At 45.9% G+C, this 22,476-nt stretch overlaps 1 protein-coding gene across 2 annotated transcripts in view; it reads right to left on the minus strand.

Moving 5' to 3' along the window:
* Positions 1-22,476, minus strand: part of SCAPER (S-phase cyclin A associated protein in the ER) — a gene marked incomplete at both ends in the record, with an annotated part of 375,287 nt that overhangs the window by 7,612 nt on the left and 345,199 nt on the right. For both annotated transcript variants that reach the window (XM_084239451.1, XM_084239450.1), the window contains one exon: positions 19,796-19,945. In XM_084239451.1, the coding sequence (XP_084095577.1) occupies positions 19,796-19,945 (150 nt within the window). The remainder of the gene's footprint in view (positions 1-19,795; positions 19,946-22,476) is intronic.

Genomic DNA, 22,476 nt, shown 5'->3' on the forward strand with positions numbered 1-22,476 from the left:
GTACATAATTCAGGGAAATCTTGTGTTTACAATATGGGGTTTTGTATTTGCCTAGTATGTCAAAGGTTGTCCAGGAAAAGGGCTGCTGATAAGTCAGAAGGTGGGCTCCTCAGGCTGACCAGGACATGTCTTCCTGGGAGCACACAGATCAATGCTAAAATAGAGGGCCAGCCCATAGAGTCCCCTCAGAGCACTGCACCAGGGAAGGGAGTGGTCTGGCTACTGATTTCTTTGGTGGTGAACATCATCAGATAGAGACAGTAGGCAAGAGCTGGCCCCATAATAATGAGCACATGCCTCTCAAATGATTTCCACCTTTGGATGCAGAGCAGAGCTCCAGGGAAACCAAGGGGACTTTCAGCAACATTCAGATCCAAAGAGACTGAAACTGAACTTTCCACTTGCTCTTCGGTGCAATTCAAAGCTGGAGGGGTAGGAGATCTCTATCCACCAGCTAGCTGTAAAACAGTGATAAAATAATGACAGTGCCCAAGATAGCACCAAAGGACTTGTTCTAGGTGCGAGACAGGTCACAACACAGAGGTGTGTTGTGTACAACTGCAAGACCACTCAGGCTCAGTGGTCAACAATAGGGTTTACTGAACAAACAGGAGACTGGGGAAAAGGGAAGTTTCCAAGGCTAGACAAGGTGCTGCTGTCTCACCCCAGATAGTATCTGCAGTGTCCAGAAGTCCCCAACATAGGCCATTCATAGAAGGTGAGGTGACACTGCAGCAGACCACAGCCATAATCTGAAGGCTGGGCCAGATGCTTGACCCACCATGATGGACTCAGCAGCACCAGGAGGTGGTGCCAGAGAACCAGAGGCTGCGGTCAGCTCTTTGTGAACTGTTGGTATACATCAACAGCAAACAGTTCTTTGAGACACCAGGCTGAAGCCGACAGAGCTCCTTGCAGACGATATCAGAGGTAGGGCTGGAGGCATGTGCAGCAGTTGATCTCTGTAAAAATCTGTGGAGGTCTGAAGGTCTAGAAGCCCACAGAGGTCTGGTGAATCCTACGGAGGTTGTTTGCTCCATGCTTCTCTCTCTTCTGAGGCAGCCTGCTGAATCCTTCTTTGAATGCTTCCTCTCCAAAGGTGGGTCCATGAATCCTTCTCTCTTTGGAGGCCGGGGCTGACTCCTTCTCTCCTGGCTGCTGACTGACTCAGGCTGGCTGTTGCTCTGCCTTGTATCCTCTTCAGGGCCCCTCACCCTACAAGCCTGATCGGGTTGTTTCAATCCGAAGTATTTGATTGGACTGTCTGCACCAATCAGCTTCCTTTCCATTCTCAATCTGAGTAAATTAACTCAACGTTCAGTAACAGATGGGTCCCGATTGGCCCATTCAGCTATAACCTGATAGGTCCATTTAGGATCCTAGACTCAGACGTGAAAGGGAGAAGCCTGGCCCCTGCCTAGACTGGCCTGCACTGAGGTCAGGGCAGGCTTATGGGCTGAGAGCTCTGGGGGGGGGGAACACCCGCAGGCAGCAGGCCAGACTGGTGTTTCAGTCCCATAGAGCCGCGTTGCCCCACAGGGATCTAGTTACAGAAGGAGGGAGAGCAAAAGATCCCCCACTTCCTCTTCTTTTTAGCACTATCAACAGTTCTGGGAAGAAGGGGTGTAGAAAAAGGGAAAGTGCATGTCTGGCAATGTGTGCTGCAGGTTGGTGGAAAGAGGGTCGGAGGCCAGCAGGCTGGCATTAAATGGGATCTGGAGCAGACAGATGGACACACTGTCTCTTCCATCCGCGGACTCTTGGCCACCCACTGGGCTTTCTGGTGGCTGGCTGTGCTTCCTGCAGGGGGAAGCATACTGAGGCACAAGAGTCACAGTGAGCTCTAACTCCAGCAGACATTCGCTGAGTGCTCCTGTGGATAAGGAGCTATGGTTAAGGATGGGCAGAGAAGGGCCTTCCCTTCACACACCAATGACGGTGCAGCACGGTGTGGAGGTGCCATCATAACTCTCAGGGAGATGAGACTGTACACACAGGACAGGGACGCAAGGGAGCCTGGGCAATCAGCAAGGGAAGGATAGTTCCTGACTGAGGTGAGAATGTAGAAACTGAACTGAAAAGGTGGGCTGGACCTTCAAGGCTGGATCACATCTAGGCACTGGGAATTGAGACAAGCAGCTCCCAGACTGAATACTGGTCTGGTCTAGTCTGCTTAGGCTGCCAGAACACAGTATCATAGACTGGGTGGCTTAAACACAGAAAGTTCGTCTCACAGTTCTGGAGCCTACGAGTCTGAGACGAGGACACTGACTCTGTGGGGTTCTTGCGCAGTTCTTCTTGTGGCATGAGATGCTGTATGTTCACAGGGCCTCCCTCAGTGAACGTGCCTCTCAACCGCTTCTCATCTGGCCACCAAACCTACTGCGTTAGACTCTACCCTTAGGACTTCTCTTAACCTGAGCACCTCCTGAATGTTCTGTCTCCAGTTACAGTCATGCTAGGGGTTAGGGCTCAACATATGAATTAGGGGGACCCAGCTCTGATCTCTTGTTGCCATTGGGCAGATGATGTTTCATTGTAAAAACTATCTTTGCTAACTAGGTGTATTTCAGAGTGGATGGCTTTTCCTGTGACAGCTGTCTCTCAGGGCCAGAAGACATCCATCTATGGGCTCAAGGGTGCTGGTGTTAGGCCATATGGGCTGTAGGCCTGGCTCTGACCAATTAACCAACTTAAGTCTCATAAAATAGGGGTGAAGGCAGTCTTCAATGTTTAGATGGGGACCACATGAGGCCATGTCTGCCACCCCAGTGTGAAAATGTGAGGTATGAAGTTCAGTTAGCACACCAGCCCTGCTGCCCTCTCCTCTGCCAGAATATGGCTCTCACCCACAAGCCCCCTCCCAGCGCAGAGGCCTAATGCATGCTTTCCATAATCCCACCCAACTCTCCACAAGGGCTGCTCATTAGAATGGGGTCTGGGAGCAGCAGGTCCTGCTCTCAGGCTGAGACTCATTGCCACTCAGCCACGGCTGCACACTCCCCCTGGCCCTGCCCGCACAGGAGAGAGCTATGCAAACAATGCTGGGGCTGCCAGCCAGGGTCTTGTGGTGGCGGGGGAGGAAGTGCATACTGACAGCTCTGAAAAGAGAATCCCAGCATAAGTATGTTCCAAAAAAACACAGGTAAGTGGTACAGAGAAATAGGCTTAGCCTATGTGAACGTGCGTGTGTGTCTGTTGTGCTAGACCTGTCAATCTGAAAAAAGAGCAGGAAGGGCCAAAGCTTATTAGCTTATTAGTGTTGCGAGCTCTGAATGCAGACCCAGGATGAGCTTCCCTCGAAACACTTAAGTAAAATCCTTATGCCTAGGAAGTTTTCCCAGTGAGCACTGCCAGAGACAGCCTGTCCCTTCCACCTACAGGCACGCAGCAGCTACCTAAGTGCGTGTTGTCTAATCCCTCGTCCCCAAAGGGCAGGGGTTGTCTTTACTGCTGTGTCCGCCATTGCTCTGCCGGAGGGCTAGGCCCATCAAAGTTCCTGGAGTGAATGAATCCAAGTAATAGACGGTTTCTAGCTGACGAACTCACCTGTGCCTTGCTTGGGGGAGAGCCGAGTTAAATCTCTTCTCACATTCTGGCTTGGAGGCCTCAGTGGTATCTCCACATCTACTTCCTTGTTAGAGACTTGTGTCTCCTCCAACTTATTTGTTGAAATCCTAACCCCAAAGTGAAGGCATCAGGGTAGCGAGGACTCTGGGAGTGATTAGGGCATGAGGTGGAGCCCTTGTGAGGGGTCAGTGCTCTTATAAAAGAGGCTCTTGAGCCCCTCTGGTCTTGCTCTCCCATGTGAAGCTGTGATGAGAGGCTGGTGGTCTCGAGCTGGATGAAGGCCCTCCCCAGAACCAGATTAGGCTGGCACCCCGATCTAGGACTGCCAGTCCCCAAACGTGAGAACTAAATTTCTGTTGTTTACAGACTATATAATCCATGATACTTTGTTGCTGCAACCTGAGTTAAGACATCCCTAAAGAACGGATTTTGTGATGAGCTGTCTGTTACTCGAGAAGGAAGCTGGGCTTGGGATCTTGGGTCCCTGGGATGCCTGGCTTGGTTATCAGGAGGGGTCTGGAAAAGACCCTTCCCCCACAAGGGTGGTCTCGCATTTGGGATGAGGTAATCCAGTCTTTTAGGACACGGCATTGCAACACTCAACGTAGAAGGATGCCTGTCACTGGGCCAACAATATTCAACAGTCTATGAAGCCTCCACCCACATTATGAGTGGCAAGACCTGTTCTGGGGTGGGCAGACAGGGATGAGAGGAAATCAAACACTCAGAAACTCTGAGACTTGTCCTAGGACTCCCCCCTACCCCCACCCCTCCGCCCCCAGCCTGGTGGAGCTGGGCCTGGAAAGCTTAGGACTCTGCTGGCTCCTCCATCCCCGGTCAGGCCCACCCACGGTTGTGAGACTCCCGAGGTCACCCTGTCCTGGGCAGAGGAGCTCTCTGTTGCTGGCCCGAGTGCATTCCTGTGACTGGCTGCTAGCCAGCTTCTTGTGGGACTTCGCCAGCCCAGATGAAGATGAGGATGACATACTGCCACTCTAAACACACTAAACCAACCGACACATGCAGATTAAGGCAACACAAAAGGCCTTTCTTCAGAAACCTATATTCTGCTTGGCTGGGTATCAAATAACCAGTCCTTGGGTATATGCTGGGCTGTGCCAGGAGTTTGTCTTAAACGATCAGATGCAAGAACTTGAAAGAGTGGGCTGGTTGGTGAGACTCACGTGAGTTAACTGCTAGAATGTGTGACCCCCAAGAGGAGCACTTTCTTGTGCTGTTCTTCCAGTCGGCTGCCTGCTGGGTTTTCAGGGCTGACAAATCTGGTTTTATGTTCTAGAAAAAATACTATCACGTATAACATATTCACAGTGATAATCCCTGGTCTGACCTGAACAGTTTTCCCAACTGCTCAATTTAAAGAAGGAACAGGGCAAGTGGAGGTAGGGTATTTCTGTTAGAATTGCCATCAGCCTGGGGGGTTTTCAGATTTCACATCTGTAGAAGGACAGCGGCTACACTCCATAGGGTCTGGAGGAGAGTGGCTAGGAAGGCCTGTGGAGAGTCCACCGTATTATATAAATGGAGAACAGCACATTTCGCCTCACCCAGAGGGCCCCTTTCCTGCAACTGTGACCACCTGGAAGGCAGCCAAGAACCAGGAAGTGAGCAAGCAGTTCTCGGAGCAGACAAATTAGTCTATTCATCAAATATTTACTGAGCATCTACTCTGGCCAAGGGTGGTGTGAGGCCCTGGGGAGGGGCCAGGGAACAGTTCAGGCATCCTTGCCCTCACAGAGTGTCCCGTCTTTCCATAAGCTGGTGACAATTCCTCATAGGAAGTTCTGCAAGCTCTGACCCAGACACCAACTCACAGTTGGGAAGTGGGTGTCCAGTCTACAGTAGACTGGAACCAGCAAGTTAGAGGGAGGCTGACTGAGACAGGATTCCCTCCTGCCAAGTGACAGGAACAACAGAGCAACAGCAAGCAGCGTCAGCTGACACTTGTAAGTACGGGGCTGGAGATGAAAATTGTTTTAAGCAGAAACGAGAATTCACAAAGTTGCCTGGAACTATTTGGTGTGTGGTGAATATGCGTAACCTTTTCAGCTGGTCTGAGAGCAGTACCGCTTTGGAGTAAAATATCTTATTCATGTTAACCTATTACCTTTACTTGTAACTCTACACTTGAAAAAATTTACTTCTACACACGCGATAATCCTCTTGTGCCTAACACTGCACTAGGTACTCATTTCTTAAGACATCAAAAAACAGTTAACATGTGAAGTAGAATTTCAGTCGAAGAAGGCAGGAAGCTAATATTGAAAGAATGTTAACAAATAGTTAACAAATGTTAAATAAACACCGTGCTTTAAAGGTTAAGTTTGGAGAGCTGCAAAATTTACTTCTATGGGAACAGCCCATTCCCTGTCCATACCAAAAACTAGAAAAATTTTCTATAGAAGCTTCTTGTTCATCTCCCCCCCCCAAATCTATCTGTTTTTGTCTGTCTGTATAAATGTCTGTCCATTGGCCTCTCATCTCTCTCTCTCTTAGATATAATCATGGTGCCTTATAGAAAAAAAAAATCTCTCTAGAACTCACATTCAAGAACATAAAACAAAATGGTCAAGCCGTTTACCTTATTATACTCTGAATCCTAGTGATTTGCTAAGAATATCCCCCAATTTTCCCATTATTTAGGAGCTCCATCAGCATTTTGCTTTATTTCTTTTAGCCATCCCCCTTCAGATTTCCCTCTGGAAAATTTCTAAATCCTTTCATGGCTGGGGCCCCGGTGTCCTGTCTGCCATGGACCAGAAGACACGCTCTCGGCCCTGCCTGGTTTCAGATATGTGAGAACCGTTCTCCAGGCTGTAAGCTCGCTCCAGATAGGAGCTTGGGGCCTTTTCTTCACTGTTGTATCCCTAGTGTCTGGCATCACGCCTAGCACAGTGCCTGACAGAGAACAGGTGCTCCATAACCACCTGGGTAATGAATACCTGAGGATGGCTCTGGTTCCACACCTGGCTCCAGGGCCTACACCTCCCACCCCAGAGCCTACACATCCCTGGGCTTTCCGGGTTCTCAGATGACGCTGTCTTGGTTTGGATTTGCAAAACAGCTGACTGGGGACTTTGGTCAGTTTCTAGCTAATGCTGCAGAGTCTTGGTGCAAGAGTACGGAAAGCAAGGGTGGCTTCCTTCAGCAGGACTGCTGAGCCAGTGTGTCAAGCCCAAGGCCAAGCGACTGCCCTCAGTCAAGTGTGATGAGGTGAGTGGAGTGTGGAGCCACACAGAAAGTACACAGATAGTTAAATCAACCGAGGTAAATTTCTTATGCCTAAGGATTCTTGCTTTGTTTCATTCCTTTTCTTGTCAGAGACAACATGTCCTCAACAGAGGGGCAAAAATAGGTGTCTAGACATCTAAATTTATTAAAAGAGACAGCCAAAAGAGTCTGTAAATCACTAGAACAAAGAATATTTTTCTAGCAAAGCAGAAACAAAGCAGTTGTCGCATTCCTCTCTGAAAACTGGTCTTGCCACAATGTGAGGTGGTCAGCCCAGGGCTCCAGCCGAGCCCCTCTGTCCACACTGCTTCTGACAAGTGTCACTGCACTCGAAGGCCGGGCCCTGGATATGACTGATACGACAGGAGGGGTCTTGAGCCTGTGACCTCCAGGAATCATACAAAGAAAATGGCAAGCCCCAAACACACATATCTTGTTTCTCAAATCTCATGCCTTGGGGGCTGAGTAAGAAGGATGGCGAAGCCGCTTTATTTAAATATCACAGGAGAACAATTTGAAGAGTGTCGACATACATAATCAAATCAAATTCAGAGAAGAGAAACACAAAGATTCCCTGGGCCAGCACTGTAGACACATTCCTTTCCTCCCAAACTTGCTTCTGTCATAAGACAGATTTCTAGGCTGAGATTAAATACAGAGATCTAGGCAGGCTGTGTGGGAGGTAGATCCTTTAAGCACTGGCCTTCGTCCCGGTGGTCCCCTAGACTCATGCTATTTAGCACTGGCAGGGGACAGGGAGGAAGGAGGAAGAAGAGGTGAGGGAGGAAAGCCAGGAGTTGGGGTCTCGGCTCTCCCAGGCTTGGGGAACCAGGAGATCCTAGAGAAACAAGGCTCTCCTTGCATAGTAAGGGGTGAGCGGCTGTCCTGCCGTGTCGCTCCAAGGAGACTGGTAAGAAGGTGCCTGGCTCTGCTTCCTGTGGGAAATAGGTTGTGTGTGCGCTTGGCACCAAGAACAGAGAGGTGAAAAGAGGTGTCTGGGCAGACTCCTCCTCCAACAGCACTCTGCTCCTGCAGGGGAGAGCAGTGCTTCAGAGCCTGGCCTCTGCCACAGCCCCGGGGTGCAGGTGCGGAAGTCCCCACTCTCCACACACTGGAGTGGGCTTTCAGACACAGCCTGAGCATTTTAGCTGCCTGCTGGTAATGTGGAGGGGCTCCTCGGCATCCCTGACAGGATCCTTTCCCAAGCTCTTGGCCTGGCCCCCCGGACTCTCCACTGCTTGGGCCCAGCCCACTTCTATTTTTTTTTTTTTTTTTTGGAGAACAAAACAGGCGTATTTATTGAAATACACTGTTTTTTTTTTTTTTTATAAGTTCCCTGATGGTGGAAAATGTTTCTTATCCATCTTTGTGTCAGCCATAATGTGACTTTGTGTCTCTGATCACAGTGACTTGAACATAGTCAATGCTAAATAGTTGTTTTTTTTTTTTTATAAATTTTATTGTTATATTCCCCATACAATTGCAGCCCCCCCATTCTGACCCCAATCCCTCCCCTCCCGCCCCCCACCCCCCAAAAAGTGTCTCTGTCTCATAGTTTTTTGTTGATTTTGATTTTCACTTTCTTATATTCATTTTCCTGGTCCCTTATTTAAGTTTTCTAGATTCCTGCTATGAGTGAGACCATCCGGTATTTTTCTTTTTCTTTTTGGCTTATTTCGCTGAGCATGATCCCTTCCAGCGCCATCCATGTTGCTGCAAATTGCATGTGTTTATCTTTTTTGAATGCTGGGTAATATTCCATGGTATATATGTACCACATCTTCTTGATCCAGTCATCTATTTTTGGGCATTTGGGTTGTTTCCAAAGCTTAGCTATTGTAAACAGTGCTGCTATAAAATAGGGGTGCAGGTGCCCTTTGGAATTGATGTTTCTGTGTCCTTTGGGTAAATACCTAGGAGTGGAATTGCTGGATCATATGGAAGCTCTATGTTTAGTAGGTCCAGAAATCTCCACACAGCTTTCCACAGTGGTTGGACCAGTTTGCACTCCCACCAACAGTGCAGAAGGGTTCCTTTTTCTCCACACCCTCGCCAACATTTGTTGTTGCTAGTTTTTTTAATATGTGCCATTCTCACTGGTGTAAGATGGTATCTCATGGTAGTTTTGATTTGCATTTCCCTGATGACAAGTGATGTTGAACATTTTTTCATATGCCTGTTGGCCATTTGCATTTCCTCTTCAGAGAAGTTTCTTTTTAGCTCTTCTGCCCATTTTTTGACTGGATTATTTTCTTTGTTGTTGTTGAGTCTCATCAGCTCTTTGCAGATTTTTGTGATCAGTCCTTTATCATTAGTGTTGGGTGCAAAAATGTTCTCCCAGTTGGTGGGGTTTCTCTTTGTTTTTGTTATTGTCTCTTTTGCTGTGCAAAAGCTCTTTAATTTGATGTAGTCCCAGCTGTTTATCTTTGCCTTCACTATCACTGCTTTGGGTGATGTGTCTGTAAAGATGTCTTTGATGTGCAAATCACGTAGTGTTTCGCCTATATTTCCTTCTATATATTTTATGGTTTCAGGTCTTACGTCTAGTTCTTTAATCCATTTTGAGTTGATTTTTGTGTATGGTGTGAGGTAGTGGTCAAGCTTCATTCTTTTGCATGTAGCGACCCAGTTTTCCCAGCACCATTTATTGAACAAACTTTCTTTGCTCCAATGCATATTCTTTGCTCCTTCTTTTCTTAAGCTCTTGTTCCCCCGCTACCTCCTCAGCTCCGGTTAGAAAGAACAGCTTGCAGTTCTGAGTTGACCCCCTATTTCACATCTCAGTGCCTTTCCTCATGGTTTTTCCTATGCTTACCAAGCTTTCCTCCCTCCAGTCCACTTTGAGGTACCAGCTGAAGTGTGACCTCTACTATGGAATATTTGAGAGGAATTTCCCGCACAGATTCAGCTTGTGCACTGTCTGTCCTCTGTCCCCCTGGATGTCAGACCCTCCTAGGCAGGGGCTCTGTTTGTTTGGCCCCACAGTGTGCCAGGGGCCACTGCACGTCCGTGTCTGCTGAAGGATGAGCCTCAGCACCAGCGCTGCTCCCAGCCTGTGGCTCCCACAAGGGCAGGGCCTGGGTTGGACTCCTTTCTGCCTCTTCCAGCACATGGTCTGACAGGTCGGGCATTTAGAAGTTGATGAATGAGAGAAGGAATGAGTGATGGATGCTCGTAGAGTCAAAATTCACAATACTGGCATCTCCCTGAGTACAAGTTACCTCTGTCCTCTGTTCTGTGTTAGAAATTCTTTGTCCTTCCTTCACATTGTATAGTCTATGAGAAAAGTCACCTTTAAATGCAGCATGTTTTAAGTTCCCTTCAGACACATCTTACAGCAAAAGAAGGTTGAACTAGATTACCTCAGATACCTGGCTAACCCGAAAAGTCACAGATTCTATACTCTGTCAGGAACTATACCTAAAAGTGTTGTTTCCATTTTTAATTTACATTTGAGAAAGAACACTGTCTACAGAACACAGACCTTGGAAATTATAAATATACATCATACCATCATAAATTTGAGGGACTGTTTAGGATTTTCTGAATATTTACATTATCTATATCTCATCTACCACAGAGAAGGAGAGTGGGAGGAAGAAAGCTGGTCACAGAGAGCCCTAGATGATGTGTCAGGAGGCCTGATGCCAGCGACCTTGAGCAGGCCCTTCTCTCTGGCAACGATGGGAGCTGGACTAGATGATGGCTGAAGGTCTGTGGACTTGATTCTGATAGAATCCTGTGCAACACGAGCTCACTTACATCAACACCCTATGCGGTCCATATCTGCACAGATACTGTACCTCCACATGGGGAGAAAAAGCTTAGACTATGTTTTACTTAAGAGTGAAAAAAACTACCACACAAAATATGCTTCTCCCAAATTTTCAACTAGCAGCTACTCTGATTTTCTAATGCAGCTTCTTTGAGAGAACACACACATGCAACTGAGAAGCAACAGGATGTGTGAGTGGGGGGTTGGGCAGGGGATGGACAGTATTAATAATGCCTTAAAACACAAATAGTCCAGGTGAACTTTGAACCTTTCCTGTGAGGAGAACTTGGGTCGGACCTTCCTCACCATGGCGTCTTTGGGTGGTGTGAGAGGAGCAGGGTTAATAACAGAGCAGAGGCAGCCAGGGAGCCTGGATAAATTCCATGGAGCGTTTATAGGCTCACCAGCACTAGTCTACGACAATTTTATTTAATCATAAAAATATAATAGTCGTCAAATCTTTTTGTAGTTTCAGTTTACTGCTTTCTCAAGTGAAATAAATGGTCTCTCAGATTTCTTTTGCTTTCATCTCTCTGCCCTAAGTACAGTAGGATAAGGTTCCAATTAAGGCCCATTAAATGTTCACATTGATTCATGCGTCCCCTTTTCCAGTTTCTCTTCCTAACACAGTCTCAACGCACCTCTGAGTTATCTGTCGTGTGTTTTCAGTTTAGCAATTGCCCATATAGAGGAGAAAGATTTGGGTGTGAGGTCTCCCTCCTACTTCTGCAGCCTGTGGTGAGGACTGGACATTCTCCTTCACCATCCTCCAGGCCAGCATGTGCTTATCCTGTGTGTCCAGGGGCAAGGCTGGCCCCTTGGGAAGGGAGCCAGCAGCTGGCCAGAGTCGGTGTGACCTCCCAACCCCGGTGCTAGGCCGTGTTGGTCCCGCGTGTTAAGTGGCAGCCCAGGAACCTGACAGGAGGAGCCCGTGGCACTTCTACATCTTTAGGGTTCACCGAGGAGCCTGCAGGTAGGGGACACACGGAGGAGAAACATGCTCCGACAGCAGAGGTGGTCTCTCTGAGGAGGAATCTAGAGTCAGAGGCGGCTGGTTGCATATTCCAGGGCTTTTCCCATTAAAGAAAGAAATCTGGAGGCAGAAAATGATTTCAACATCCCAGCTAGCATGCTTCTAGCTGAGGGAGTGCGCAAATCCTACTGCGTGTCCTAATTTAGCCTGTTAGCAGTGTTGTCCCTACTTTATAATGAGGAAATCGGTGGCAGGAAGTAAGAGGCAGGCCTAGGACCACAGAGCCAGTGGCTGCCACAGCTGAGGCCACAACTTAGGTCACTTGGCTCAAGTCCATAATCCTTTTTTCAAGCTATAAAAACACACCACTCATGGCTTAAAGCGGAGACCAGCCACTGACGGCCGCCATGATGGACCTCAGCTCACCGCTGCGGCATGTGAGGGCAACCAATGGCGCATGTTCTCGAAGGGACTGCATGTGAAAAATTGAAGAGGCACATTTTGAATGCCTCAGAGAAAACTTGCTACTAAAATAAAGAGTATGGTGACTTGGGGTCTTTAAGTGTAGATTTACTCTCGTGTGGTCTCTTAGCGTGGGGTTACCTACCAAGAAGCTTTATTTATACCAAATCGTAGTGAGTGAAGCAAACTGGGGACATGTGTAATAAGGATGACATTTAATTTTCACAACTTCTGGTCTCCGGGCGCCAGCTGGGGAGAGCTGCCCTCAGGATCGCCAGCCCAACTGACCACCTTGGAGAGGGGATGGGCTGGGAGAGGACCTCAAATCCGTATCCCGCACCTTCCCTCAGACATCGCTGTTTCCCCTCCCGTGGCATGTGCCACACCTTAAACAGGGTCATTCCTGCGGGATCTCTAAGCCGCTGGGAAGGTTCTATTTTTTTTTTCTTTTTTTTCCTTTTCTTTTTTAATTTGGGAAGTTTCTTATATAAGAGACTCAAAGATAAATAGCCTATGAGTACTAAAGAAATGTTTCCTAAATTTTTAGCTAGAATAGAAGTCAGTTCAGGAGGTTTGGTTAGTAAAACAAAAGCGCCTGCTGCATCTCTCAAAATCAAGGGCCAGTGTGGCCTTTTCTGCAGTCTACACCGAAGGGGAGTTGCTGCATTATCTCAACATCTGACCACTCATTCAGCAAACACAGTTTAGGTAACTGCTATGTGAAGAGACACTGCCTTCAAGGTTCTCACATTTCGTGGGAATGGGAGGGTGGGGATGAGACAAACACAATAAACATCCAAGGACTGTAATGTGTTCACGGAAAGAAACAGAGAGGACACGGGGCCGTATACCCTAAGAGTTACTGTGGCCAGGGAAGATCATACTCAGGACATCTGAAGAAATGAAACACCTTTGGAAGCCCCCAAACCATGCTGCTTTCTGAGGGCAAAGTGTTCTAGGTAGACAGCAAGAGCAAATGCTTCGGACAAGGGGTGAACGGCAGGGGTGGGGTGGGGTGGCCCATGACACAGCAAGGATGCCAGCGTGGCGAGTGGGCTATTTATGATGACTGTGCTTAGAGATGAAAATGATCACATTCATCTACTTATGTCGATCTGGCCAAGACCGCCCATGTCGTCTTAGAATCCACGTCCATCCTCTGTCAGAGCGCCCGGCCTCGCTCTTCCATGGACAGGAAGCCAAAGCCCAGGGAAGGGCAGGACATGCACAGAGGCACAGGGTGCGGCTGTGGGGGCCCAGCGATCCTGACTGCACTGGTGTTTGCATGACGGTGAGGGAGTTACACGAAATTCACGATCTCATAAGAGATGTGTTCTCTGTGGGAACAGATTAAGTCTCTCCTGTCCATCACAGAGTGACCTGTTAAAAAGGTACTTCTATGACTGAAAGGCAAGGCAGAAGAAAATCAGATTTACTGTTGGTCATGTGTTAACAAAGCCGTCCTCTGGCCTGGTTGGCTGCTGTGTTCAGAGGGAGATTTCTAAGCAAGCTCAGGCTGGCGGAGTTCAGCGCACAGACCTGGCAGCAGCGTTCATGTGTGACCTCCTCAGAGTGCCTGGGCTGGGCACCCCGGGGAGAAGGAGCCGACAAGCTTAGGAGGTGTCTCCCTATGTGTATTCTCTGTTCTGCCTGGCCTTGGGGTAGAGCTCAGCGGGGGCCGAAGAACTTCCAGTTACCTTGCAGCTAAACCAAGGCCTCCACTGGAGTATGAGAGATTCCAAGTCCCATGTGAGCGGAAGCTAAGTGGCTAGCCTTCCACTTCCAAGTTTGCTGTTAGATTTCAGGACAGTTACTTTACTGAAGAGTTCTGAAGCTGAGTTCCCTAAAAACGAGAAACGGAGAAGACCAGTCTTGGGCAGTTTATCAGCACATTTGTGCGATAAATGTTTAGGCAGAAGCTATTTTAAACTAGGTAATCTATTGTTCCAGTTTAGGGAAAAAGACGCTCCCCTCCCATTTTTCTTTGGGATTGTAATATTGAAAGTAACTATAAAATGGCTATACTGTTGTATTCTTAGGCAGTTTCTTAGTATTTCTTGCATTTTTTTATTTTATGAAAGGAACTGCAACTGTCACACAAAGAAAATGCAAAAACAAGAATACTGTGTTACAGATAGAAGAGGCACTGCCACCCCAGGAGACAGCCTGGGAGGCCCCGTGGCAGCTCTGTCCCTGCACTTGGCCAGGGTGGGAGAGTTTACCTAGTGGGTGTGACCTAGGACCATCTGCCTGTGAAGAAAACAAAGAGTCAAGAAAGAATGTTTGGGCAGGAATTAGGCCTCCTCTGAAAGTTCCATAAGCTGGAATGAGGTTCTGGAAAACTGCCACTCTTAAAACACAACTGCTCCCTCACCTGCAAATGGTACAAATGGTACACAACTAAGAATCAGCCCTGTTTCTGTGTGGGGAAATGTTTGCAGTGAGTACTGTATCTACATTTTAGGAACTTTTCGTCAAAGGTTTCCTTACTAAGGAAACCATTCAGGTTTCCTTACTAAGTTATCAAATGATAAAAGACCTAGAAAATGCATATCACAGCTGAGGCAGAATTAGTTTCCTGCGCCCCTAATGTCCAGCTCTCTGGCCTGTTCTGTTGTCCCTAGAAGCATCTGGGAGCCTCTGGGACAGAGCAGAGCAGATGATTACATGATCTGTGTAGATTTCTCCGCAGAGAAGCTGATGGGGGAGGGCAGGCCCCAAGGGCCCTTCCTTTCAACTGTCACACAGACTCTTGCTGAAAAATGAAATCTATCGGTCCTTCCAAATGAAAAAGTCACTCACTAACTAAAATGAATATGCAAAGGTGCTTATTCCCAATACAGTAGTATGCAGGCAGTCAAATCATCTGTCATTTGAGTTAATTTAATTATCAGACCTCATTTAATTATCCAATATAAAATGTAAATAAAGTGAAGGGCTGACAGCACATACTAATTATGTTCATTATAATAATTAAATGGGAAGGAGTTTAGAAAGAGTCATGAAAATGCCATAAAACATAGGGAAGCTTTTGATTAAAAAAACATTTTAATTAGAAACTGCAACCCTATAGGAAACAGGTGACTGGTGCCTCCAAGGATGGGACATTACTTTTATTACCCAGGTTTCTCTTCTGAACTCATCCTTGCTGTCATGGGGCTCAGTCCTCCCAGTTAATAGACTAAATGCTGGCAAATAAACAGTGTCAATCAACCCTTTATGCAAATCAGCTACCTAATAAAATAGCCTGGGGTTGCAGCAGAAGTTCAGATCTCTTGTCTTGTAAAGAAAGATACAAGCTGTTTCCCCAGTAGGAAATAAAGAATCCCTGTGGGCAAACAGATCTTGCAAATTAACGTGACTTCTGACTAATGATCAGCAACATTAAATGAATTGAGCATTATAATTTCTTCTCTGATTTAGAGAAAGTGGTGTCAGGATAAATAAATTCACTTTCATAAAAACAGAAATGAGGTAAAAAGGGCACTAGCTAAACTGCCCATTATGAGGATGGGTTCTGCTGGTTCTTACTTAGCAATTCCTTTTCCTTTGCTAAGCCTCGGTTTCTCCACGTATAATGTAAGGGAGCCAGACTAAATATCTCAGAGCCTTTCCAGGACTCCATAAATCTGTAACTGAAGCTGGACAAGAGCTTAAAACAAGTTTTTAGAATAAATAAAGCATCTTTTTTTTTAATTATAGAAAACTCCCCAATTCTACTGGGAAATGAACAGTTGCCACCCTCAAAAGTTGGAGGTTCCTTCCTTCCCCTGTCCTGCCAGGATGCCTGCTGGGCAGGGAGCTCCCGGGCCAAGCAGCCAGGACACCCTCTGTGCAGCCAGAACAGCAGTGCTCAAGGTGGCATCACCAAACAAGGTCCCCGGATCACTGTGTGTGCCTGTGCGTTTATCAAGATAGGGGAGCTAAGGAATAGTCTGCTTTTAAGAATCAGCTGCTATAGAGGCAGGCAGCTTCTGCAGCTGTCTGGTGCTGGCAAAATCTGGAAGAGAGTGAGGAGGCCTGGGACAACCACAGAATGGCTTGGAGTCGCCCAGCAGGCTGGAGTGCCGTCTGTCTGGTTCCAGTCCTGGCTTTTCACTTCTCACAGATTGAATGACAGGGCTCACAGGCCAGGACAATCCAGGACAATCACTTCTGTTTTAAATTTTGTATTTTTTATTCTATTGTGGTAAAAACATATAACATAATTTACCATTTTAGCCATTTTTAAGCTTACAATTCAGTGGCATTAAGAATATTCACAATACTGTGTAATCATCACCACTATCCATTTCTAGAACCAATCTACCTCCTTATGAGCAAAGATGCTCATGCCTTGAGGGAAAATGATTTATCTAAGCTACTGTCAGGGCTGGGGCTTTACTTGCTAGACTATGGTTCATGTGCATTTGTAAAACACATCACTTATCTCTTCCCAGGACTTTTAGGATCTTCCTGACAAAGGCACACATCCATGTCCCCAGAGGTTCCAGACAGCATGCAGAAGTGCAGATGGAGCTTCTCAATGTACTGTCTGGGTAAATGGGTATCATCTATGCGGCACACGCTTCAGAGTTCACTGGTAGATGGGGTCTGTGACACATCTTTTTTAAAGATGTATTTATGTATGCACACAAGAGCTGGGGTACAGGCCAGAGATGTGGGGGGTGAGAGGATTCACCAGAGACAGAGAGGGGAGCAGAACAGGCAGGCTGACTGAAATACACTGCTGAGGGGAGCAGTGGGCGAGACAGGAGAGGTCTGCTATGCCATGTGGGTAGCTCCCTGGCTGGCTGGGGGATTGAACTCATGCTGCAGAGGCTGCCGATAGCTTCACAGGTTGCGTCTTAACCCCTTGCGCCACCAGGGAGGCCCACATCTTATTTTCTTAAGCAATGTGGAAGGGAAAGTGCCATCGGTTTAACTTTGTTAAGACCTGGGTTCTGGCCCTTGTCTTCCAGCGATTCTTTAGCCTTCGAGAGGGGATCACTTCACCTCTCTGAGTCCTAATTCCTCACCTGTCTGTGAGGTAGGAATAATGTCTGTACTTACAGTCTCACTTAAATGCTAGTGAGGTCCAAGAGACAACAGGTGGGAAGAAGAGTATAAAGACTTCTACAATAATCAGGAGTTTTGCTTAAAAACAGCATCTCCATAAGGTGCAGAGTGTCAGTTTCTGACAGAAGAATTACTATCATTTCTACCAGTTTATTATTTCTTCTCTACTTTTTATCATATTCTTTCTTCTCATAGATCATTGCATTTCAGCAGCTGCCTCAGGTCTGAACTGGCTTTGCTGAACTTCCACCAAGTCAGAAGAGGCAGTCCAGTGTATACTTAATCCCTCTGGGAGGTAAGGAGTCAAAATAGAAAAGTCTGGCTTTTCATACTTTTCTAATTTCTTCTTCACAGTGAGCTTACCTCTTAACAGTGGTCTCTGGACTCCACTGTATCTTCTTCTCCAAGGAAAAGTCTCTGGTCTCTGTGTATAGCTTGTATGGCTTCATGCTCTCTGCCCATTTAATGCGCTTTTTTTCTTGTCCTGACATGCTCAGTCATTACTTCGGCATCAGACTCAAGTCAGTTCTAACATGCCATCTCCAAACACCAGTCCCCCAGCCCTGTCCCCCATTCACTCTGGTGAACCCAGAGATACTTAGAACGTGTATTTTATCTACAGGAGAGGATTAGTCTATGATCCTGTTATAGCAGAAAAACTCTCTGAAATCCCTCAAAGTTCTGATTTAGTCAATTCATCACAACAGATTTGGTTTAGACAAATCATCCCTAAATAGGAATGTGCTAAAGGAACTAACTTATGTTGTAGAACTGCACACAGCAGAAAAGTACCACACGTGCAAACGGCGTACCTCTTTCCAAGGGCAGCAGACATTGTCTTAACACAGAGCAAACAACTCAAGTATCAAAGTATACAAACAAGTTAAATATAAAACAAATTAAGTATAAACCAGTATGCTGTTAGGTAAACCATGGGCTGTCCACATAAGATAAAGTCACGCAGCCACTAAAAATGACAGAGTTACCGCGACATAACTGTCCAGTGTATAATGGGGGACACGAGTCCATGTACAGTATGATCTTAGCTCTGCGAAAATATTCACAGAGGCTGATGTAGGTGAAATGGGAAAAGGTACACATGTTTAGTAGTAAGTTCTGGGGAGATAACTGATAAAGTTAACACTGTATCATACATTTGAAATTAGATTTTGAAAGTTCTTATAAGAAAAATAATATAACTATGTGAGGGGATGGACACTAATGACAGTTATTATGATGATCATTTTACAATATATACGTATACTACCTTATCCTGTTGTACACTCAAAACTAATACAGTGTTATGTCAATTATACCTCAAAACCTGGAAAAAATAGTCACAGAAAAGGGGCTGTAAGGGAGCTTGCCAAAATAGTAGCAGAGGCTGTGTGAGAGGGTGAGCTCATGAGTGACTGTGATTCCAACGTGCCTATTTCATGATATGTGAGGGACTCTTTTGTAATCATAAAAATAAAAACAAACTTTTAAATGAAATTAAATCTAATTTTTATGTTTACATATGACACTTGTTCTGGGAGTGGCCTGCATAAAATTTTTTTTCAATATTTGAATCATGAGAATCTCTCTAGAATGGACTGTGTGCTTTCAGCCTTCTTGGAGGGAATGCCCAGAACATGCTTCCATGACTAGTCAGGGTCAACATCAGGTACATCGACAGGAACTTGAGAAATAACATTCATGGCTAGTGTTCCTTGGGATCCAGTTGGCTATGTTTTCTGAGTTCTTGGGTCTACAATGTACTTTTTAATCCTCTTTCTCCTCATCGGGAAGAGAAATCCAGCTCCTTGTATGCAGCATCTCACCTTGTACTTGGCTTTGACACCACAGTCATCTCTAGTCCTTCTCTTACCCTGGTCTAGTTAGCTACAGGCTAACAAGCCTCGTAAGCACATTAGTTAGTGATCTGCCTAAAATAAAAACTGGTAAGTGCAGAATGTTGGGGGCCTTTTTCTTATCTATACTCCATACAATTAAGATTGTTGAGTAGGAGGTTTTAAATAAATGAGGTTGTTGGGAATTACTGTTTGATGAGTTAGTTATGCCATAATTCTGGTTTTAAAAATAAAGAGCAACAAGGTGCCTTGTTGTTATGATTTTTATAAAATCTGCAACACAGATTTCCCAACTTCTTAAAGCAGCAAAACCCTACTTACAGAGGCAATCTTGCCCAGAAACCAAATCATCAAAATAGTTAAAAGCAAAATCACTCCAGGTGACTCACTGGGGAGAGGCTCTGCCTGCCCTTTCAACGCCTGTCCGGTGCCATCTGGCAGCCTCCAGGGACTAGCAGAAGCCAAGGGCCAAGAGCAGCTTCATAAAGCACCTGATTCTAAAGCTATTTGCAAAGTGACGCGAGTTGAAAGATACAAGCTGCCTCATCCACAAAAAAAAAAAAAAAAAAACACATGGATAGCGCATCAGAATCTACGTGGCCAGGAAGTGGATGCGTTGTGTGGCCTAAGAATATTACACTGTTTTCTTTTCATAGCTCTGAAAGGAGACTTAGTGCTAACCCAGTACCGAGCAAATCTCTTTGGAGAGAAGAAATCAGAGACATAGTCACAAGCCTGGTAAGGGCCTCGCTCAAGAGAGATGGGTTCCAGCAGGCCAGCCTGCCTTTTCTCACTCCAATACCTCACACTCTCAGTGCTGGGGAGCGGCTGCAGGAACTTTCCGGGGCCTCTTACCTGGTTATCTGAGTGGTTGACGGTGAAGTAGCCCACACAGACGATGACCTCATGTAGGAGGCTTTCACAGGAGACTTGGCTGCAGTGGCCTAGCAGGGAGCTGGCGATGTGCCGGAAGGCAAGGGACAGGCCCTCTGCCCCTACAATAGACTGACAGAGACAAGAGAAGTTAGAAATCCCAGCTCAGGGAGAAGCAGCACTGCAAAGCACCAAGCAAGCCTGGGCCCTGTGTGCTTTTCTGCCATGTGCTGCAAATATTTAAGGAATTTCTGAGGAAGACTAACGATGAGTTCAGGGGTTCTTGTCCTCATCAACGACCATATTAAATGCAACAGTTAAACTGAAAAGGGACAGAAAACAGAGCACAGCACACCAAATGCCTGTACTACCTGTGCCAAGACATTATCCACCCAAAGCATGGTTATCTATTGCGTTTTTAGTAAGTTAAATTTTCTTGTTGTACAAAGTCTCACTGCAGAAAAGTCAGAAGAATAAAAATATTAAAATTCACCTGTAAATCTACTATTTTGCTAACTTCTAATATTTTTGTTTCTGGAGAAAATATTTTCTTGCACAAAGGGATAAAAATATAATTCTAATCATTTACTTAAATATCACACAGAAAAGAAATATAAATAACAACTGGTTATTCAAGTAAACTGCTCTGTAAACTCAAGGCTCCTGAAAGAATGTAAAAACAGTAATACCACCCCCCCCCAAAAAAAAAAAGAAAACAAACCACCACGAAGCCCCCCAGAGACGAGGCTTCTGGGATCCTTTCTCCAGACAGGCCAAAGGCTGTCGGTGGCCGGTGACGGGAGGAGGGCCTGAGTCTGTCTGTGCAGCCTGAAGTTTCTATTTAATAAACATGTCAAACAGACAGAGCGACAGGAGGGCAAAGGGGAGAGGCGAAGCCCGAGAATACACTCTGGAATGAAGCGCCGCTGCCGGCCTGTGGGAAAAGGCAGAGTTTAAAACTCATCTCTTGATTTGAGGTCTTGGTAGGCTTGATCCAGGTCAGATTTACTGCAGCTTGCAAGTTTCAATGAATTCACTTGCCTAACGGCAAAACACATGCCTTTCCGGGAGGACTGAAACAAACGATGGCTGAATTCGGAGAGGACCTCTGCCTCAGTTTCGTGGTCTTGAGACAAAATGTTTCTCGGGCTCCAAAGAGACTTCAGGAAGGCTTTGCTCCTTTAAATCAAGGAGTGACACGTCTCGGCTCAGCCCTTATTTAATTAGCTGTGTCCAGCATGCTGTGACCCAGTGCCCTCTGTTTAACCTTCACTGATAAGAGCAGGTCAAGGGGCATGTAAGTTTGAATATAAAAATTAAAGCAATTTTTCAAGGAAACGATATTTCCTTTTTTAGCCAGAATTAATTGCCAAGTCAGTACATTGATTTGTTTCTTGAGACCACCTTCAATTGTAAAAACTGTCAAAGTGTGTGCAATATACAATATCCCTGATCGCAAGGCCATCTGTGCCAGTATGAATTCAGAGTGAAATCAGGCTCTTGCTGAAGGGAGAAAAAAATTCTGACAGCCTTATTAGTATACAATGAAAGAAATCAGCTAAGAGAATACTTTTAACAGGCAGCCTTTTGTTCACACCGCATGATAATTCTCACAGTCGGAGAGCACGCAGGTCTGCTGAGCAGCCCTGGGTGCTGGTGTACCGGGAACGCTGATTCAAGTCTTGACTTTGACTCAGCACCTGCAAGAGCGTTCTTTATCTTCAAAAGCTGAGTGCACACACATTTCTCAAGGGTGTGCTATGTGCTAGGTAGCTCTGTGCCTTTATGTAATCTCACTGAATCCTCAGACTTGTAAGGTAGGTTTTTTAAAATCTTCATTTTATAGATGAGAAACTGAGTCTTAACGGTTCAAATGACTTGTCTCCGATGGTCCAGCTTGGTAGCATGAAGGCTCCACGCCTGACCGCAAGTCCAGAAGTCTGATGGAGACGGTCCATAAGAACTTTGAGCTCTTGTGATGCATAGGGTTCAGCTGTCAGTATGTACAAAGTCCTGTATAACATTTACCTCATTTCAATTTTCTTCTTCAATTCCTTTTATTCTCCTGTCTTCAATTCACAAATTGTCTCCCAGATTTATCTGAGGTCAGGTCTATGCTGTTTCTAAAATCTCTATTCCTATCTTTTATAAATGTAGCCCCTGAAACTTCACTGTGGACATGTAAGTTGTTTTGAACTAAAACATGAATAGTCTCTGGCCATATCTATCATAAAAATAGTTCTTTTTATTCAAAACTCACCCATTGCTTTGAAAAACAAATCCTGTGTATCTGTACTGTATTTACTTGAACATTAAATGTTTCTTTGGATGTTCGTCTACGTTAATGATGTCTGTGTGATAGATGAGCTGCTCTAGCTTGCTAAACAGAGTGTGTTCCAACCAATGACTACAAATCTTTGTGGTACCCCATTGAAGGGTGGGGTGTAGGACTTCTCTCCTTCAACCTGGAGGGGAGGCTTATGACTGACTTCTATGTGACTTCTGAGGCTAAGTCATAAAGTCATCCAGCTTCTTTCTGATTCTCTTGAAATACCTGTTTTCTGGAAGCTTCCACTCAGGACCCAGACATCACAACGTTTTGAGAAGCCCTAGTCTCATGGAGAAGCCTTTGTAGATGTCTGGCCCACAGTCCTTGTGAACCT

The sequence above is a fragment of the Talpa europaea genome (assembly GCF_964194135.1).
Source record: "Talpa europaea genome assembly, chromosome: 8".
Classification (NCBI taxonomy): domain Eukaryota; kingdom Metazoa; phylum Chordata; class Mammalia; order Eulipotyphla; family Talpidae; genus Talpa; species Talpa europaea.